General features: G+C 34.2%; 1 protein-coding gene across 2 annotated transcripts in view; it reads right to left on the minus strand.

Annotated features, from left to right (window-relative positions):
* Positions 1 to 614: 614 nt before the first annotated feature.
* The window catches only part of LOC107660144 (grancalcin-like), an 8386-nt gene continuing 3709 nt past the window's right edge, over positions 615 to 5291 (minus strand). The window contains exons 2-9 of one of the 2 annotated variants that reach the window (XM_016449383.1): positions 2775 to 2796; positions 2569 to 2714; positions 2414 to 2483; positions 2024 to 2067; positions 1728 to 1875; positions 1363 to 1476; positions 1161 to 1219; positions 615 to 955 (exon numbers count right to left, since the gene is read on the minus strand). In XM_016449383.1, coding sequence (XP_016304869.1) covers positions 929 to 955; positions 1161 to 1219; positions 1363 to 1476; positions 1728 to 1875; positions 2024 to 2067; positions 2414 to 2483; positions 2569 to 2714; positions 2775 to 2796 — 630 coding nt within the window. In that variant the 3' untranslated portion in view covers positions 615 to 928. Of the gene's footprint in view, positions 956 to 1160; positions 1220 to 1362; positions 1477 to 1727; positions 1876 to 2023; positions 2068 to 2413; positions 2484 to 2568; positions 2797 to 5291 lie in introns of both variants that reach the window. The other variant, XM_016449382.1, reaches the window with a different exon arrangement.

The raw sequence follows: 5291 nt of genomic DNA on the forward strand, positions 1-5291 counted from the left end.
AGAAATTTAAAGTGGAAGATATGTTGAATTTCAGATCAGTTTTTGGAGAACATGCTGATATGCTGTGGGAATTATGATGAAGCCAGACATAGAGATTGAATTCCCTCTTTTCATATGGTCAAAATATCTTTCTCTACCTTTCTCTTTCTGGTTATTGTCCACAGCTTAAATATTCTATTCCTCTTGCAACTCAGTAAAAAATATAAATCTATTATATATAAATATATAATAGAAATATTAATAACATTTTGTATCTTGTGATGATTAATAAAACTTGTTTGTGAAGTGATGCAGCAGCATCACTGTATACATGTCTTTTTTATTTATTCTGTGTTTTATTTGAAATTAATTTTTTAAATTATATCTGATATATTGAACGATTTTATGTTTTCACATTAACTATACCATTAATTTTTCTGAATTTGGAAAGAGAAACAGAAATTGCTCTGTTGCTGGTGCATATTTGTATTGAATATTAAAAAAAAAATAGACAACCCTAATATGTAAAAACGAGAGACAGAAAGGGTACTCTCATTGCTTTATTATATCCTGCTAGATGCTATGATTTTTACTACTTACATGAACCTTGCCTCTAAATAAAGCCGAAACAACTCTTTTAAGATATACCATGTTTTATTGGCAAAATACATGTAACGTGTGGTTATATTTTAACTTAATACACTGAGTTTATAAAGAATGAATATGAAAAAGATTGTTTAAAAACAACTGTCTACTTTGGCACAAATATTGAAAGCTATTTCAGTCAAATATATGGTTTACTTCTATGTTCACATTACACATTATACTGGCAAATTTCAAAATCAAAATGACCATACAATATATATAATAGTTTTACATATATTTATCTGGATTTTCAGTGATTCGGTTCTCTTCCTGGAGTGCATACTGTACTTGTCAGTAACTTCCTTTAGAGAGACATAGTACACAAGATGAACTGCAAGAGGAAATTGAAGATATTGTTACAACATGTTACAACAGCTTCCCATAAGCTTTTAATGAAGTAATCTATTTTACTTCCACAATAATTCAGTGTGAACAAGTTGTTTCAGTTAAAACAATCTCTGATATTAAAAAAATAAGTGCCAATGAGGCAGAAAAACAGGTACTAAATGTGGCAAATTAGTTTAACCATCACTTACATCATCATACTGGAAGTTCACCATTCCTTGCTGCATTGCATCTCTCCTCTTGAAATTGTCTATAGAAAAAAAAAACGTCTCATATTGTTTGATCATAAACATTTTTAAAAGACTATTAGTATTTAAACAGAACACTCAGTATAACTATAATAAGCACAATTATAATAACCAAGTTTTGTATGGATTTGAATTGCTCCCTCACCTGTAAGTGCCCTTAGCTTCACAAAACAGGCCACATAGTCATCAAAGTAGATCTTTCCTGACCTGCTGTAGCGTTTGATGATGGCGTTCAGAGCCTGAGGGCTGATTCGGTACCCTGTGCAATCATGACAAAATATTCAGTTACATCACTGTCTTAGCCACATAGTACTTTTAGTGCAACTGTGTTGGCTAAGAGACCCCTTATAGAAAAATGTATATTGCATCCTGTAGTTTTCAGTTTGATTTTATCTTAAAGCCCCAAATGAGTGACATTTATTTTTTGATATATACTTTGCCCTGAGAACTAGGTACTTTTTCATCTCAGTCGATAGAAATAGTGTTACTTGTAGGAAAGTTCACACTCACCCATGTTAGCAATACACTGGGACATCTCATGAGGTTCCACCGTTCCACTGCAGTCCCTGTCCACCATTACGAAGTTCTGCTTCCAGCCATTTAGCACCGCAAACAGTTCTTTAAACTCATTGAAACCCATCTTTCCAGTGTAATCTCTCTGCACATACATGGTTAAAGAAACTAAACAACAAGAAGGGATCTGCTGGGTTACTGGGACTAGCATGAAGCAAACTTTTGACTCAAGTTGGAGAGATAAGAACAGTGCCAGCCAGAACAGATCTGTTTTATGTTTCTGTGAAGGATACATCCAGCATGGCAACCATAATCCTGCAGGTTTCCAAACTGAAGGCTGGGAAAAAAGCAGTGAGATGGTCATTTTAGACACTTTACATCTCAACTAACTCTCAATAGAGTATTAGTAGACTATTAGGTTAGGGTTAGTATAAGTTGACTTGTTCTTGTAAAGTTACTTATATTCAGTAGAATGTCTGTTGACCATCAAAAAAAAGGTTAGCAGATTAAGCAGATTGGTAGACTGATAGTTGACGTGGTTGCAAAGTTACTTATAGTTAACCATGTCTAAAGTGGACTATCAAAACAAAGTGTTAACAGATAATCCACTCACTCTATATTAATAATTTGTTAGTCCAAGCATTTGGAGCTGCAATTTCTTTTTCTACTCTCTCTGTACTTACGAGTGTAGGTGCCACTGATTCCAGTCTGGGTGAGGCACCTTTGAAGTTCTTCAGCATCAACTTCACCATCCTGACATAACAATCATGTTACTACATGTTACAACAGGAGGGGACAGAAAAGACATTATATCCACATTCACACAGGCTGCGCTCACCTGACCAGCTACTGCTGTGAAATAGCCCCACATTGGGTCCTGGGTAGGAGGAGCAGAAAATGTCCCCGGGTAACCGGCATATGGCTGTGCTGGGTAACCACCTGCAGCAGGAACCCCTGGCATTGCCATACCCTGAGCAGGAACTCCTGGCATTGCCATACCCTGAGCAGGAACCCCTGGCATTGCCATACCCTGAGCAGGAACCCCTGGCATTGGTGGACCACCAAACTGCAAGAAAAAGAGCGACACTTTTAATTATCAATGCACCAAAATTAATGTTTTACTGAAAAGCTCAAACCGAAATTAAGGTACTAAGGTAAATATAAAAAAATGTATATAAACATTTAAATTGCACATACGGCAGTCTATATCAACTTTAATTAATGATCCAACTATGTTTCTACTCTAATTTGTTGTAAATATGATCATTTAAATTGAGACTGCAATAAAAACTTGTTTTCAGACAGATTTATTTAAACATACATTAAATAATGAACACAACATTTTATGGTTAAAGGGGTCATATGATGCTATTTTAAAGATCATTATTTGGTGTATTTGGTGTAACAGAATATGTTGACATGCTTTAATGTTCAAAAAATATTCTTATAGTGCATCTACTTGAGCCAAATGCTCCTTACTAAAGATTTTTTTCTAGTTAACTAACAAGCTGTGGACATGGCTTTCCTGAGGTAAGTGTAATGTTACATTATTTACAAGCTTTTTTTATTGACGCCTTTCCACAGTTGAAATACTGATTACATGAGATGATACATTTCAGTAAATTGTACTGGTTCTTTCAACTGATACCTTCTGATTTTCATTCATGTTTATTTTGTTCTATAACTAGTAGCAAAGATGAAGAAATTATCAGTTCACGTGCACTTTGGGCAAATGTCGCAAAAGAAAAAAAAAATCAACATTTATTGTTTGAATTTCGTTTGTGAAACTGGCAAAATTTGAAAGCTCACGCTTTGTTTCATATTAAAAGTAACAAAGCACAAAGTTTATTTCAATTATTGGACGGCAGGCTCGCTAAAACAAATGTATTGTTATATGTAGGGCTGCACGATAAATCGCATGCGATATTTAATGCGCATATTGTCAGAAAGCCGGTTCTGTAATCAGCGGTAAATCTCCATCACCTGCGTGCTTTCACATTGAGCAGCATTAACTACACAGAGCCGTTGTTTACTGACCAGCTGCGCAAAAAATCGCGCGAATATGAACGTGGTTTTGCGCAGCTCGTCAGTGAACAACGGCTCTGTGTAGTTAATGCTGCTCAATGTGAAAGCACGCAGGTGATGGAGATTTACCGCTGATTACAGAACCGGCTTTACTGATAAGATGCGCGTTAAATATCGCATGCGATTTATCGTGCAGCCCTAGTTATATGTTTTGTTTGCACATTAACTGATAACAGCAAAGACAAAAATACCTCAGTTAATCCAAATGAAGATTGACTAAAACCAAGAAATAATTATCAGATGAATATTTTCAGTTGACGAAATTTCGGTGCATCTCTACTTTTAAAACATTTTAGAACAAGGAGTCATTCAAATTCAAGTGGTCCGCCCATGAAAACAGTCCTATTTACAACTAGAAGAAAAGAAGAATTCAAAGAGCATTGAATACTGAGTAATGTATTCCAATTGTTAAATACCATGAACTTATATATAAAATTCCACTTGGATTTGCTCCACAACACACAATTATCTAATTATACTGATAACAAACATGGCCTGACACACATCCCACTGGGTTTTACCAAGAGTACAGACAGGGCAATGAGTGTTTGGCCTAAATAAACTCCAGCCTACATGTTCATAGTTGAGAGGCTGATGCATATATAAGTGTGGTTTCTGTGGTAAAGACCGTGCAGTTGTGTATATTCCTTCTTTTTGTCCACTTTAACCTATGTTTGTACTAAATCAGACGGGTATATAAGATCAAGCAGAGTCAGAAGAACCATGACTTGAAGCAGAAAATGCCAGTGAAAGTAGCTATATTTAAAATGTCAGGAGGAAATTACACAGTAGAAAAAAAGAGATTACACTACAATATACTGTGACATTAAAAAGTAACATGCTAGCATGGGGACCAAACAATTGTTTAAAATGCCTATAAGCTTATAAAATAGTATTGAACTGAATTACTTTGTATATATTGTTCTGCTTACCTGTATTTGACTACACTTTTAGAAAAAAAAATTAAAACAATTGTACCTTTAGGGCTACAGCAACCTGTCGCTGGAACAGTATCCTCAAAGGGACATCTCTGTACTTTATTTACCCCAAAAAAGTATTACTTTAAGGGTACATATGTACCTTTTAGTGATAGACAAGGTACAAAGTTGTCCCTTTAAAGGTACTGCACCAGTGACAAGCTTGTTAATATAAATAATAATTTTATAATACAAATTGATATTTATATTATTTTTGCACATTTTCTTTTTCAGTCAGTGATGGATAACTTCCATAATTGTTCAGAATTTATTTTATTTGATTAATTTATTATATTAATACATTAAGACTTGTCTTAATCATTAATTAAACAGATTTTAAGGTTTATGCTTAAAAGGGGTCATTCATATAGTCAGTGATGGATAATTGTTCAGAATTTATTTTATTTGATTAATTTATTATATTAATACATTAAGACTTGTAAGACTTGTCAATTAAACAGATTTTAAGGTTTATGCTTAAAAGGGGTCATTCATATAT

The sequence above is a fragment of the Sinocyclocheilus anshuiensis genome, unplaced genomic scaffold (genome assembly GCF_001515605.1).
Source record: "Sinocyclocheilus anshuiensis isolate Anshui unplaced genomic scaffold, SAMN03320099.WGS_v1.1 scaffold55, whole genome shotgun sequence".
NCBI lineage: Eukaryota > Metazoa > Chordata > Actinopteri > Cypriniformes > Cyprinidae > Sinocyclocheilus > Sinocyclocheilus anshuiensis.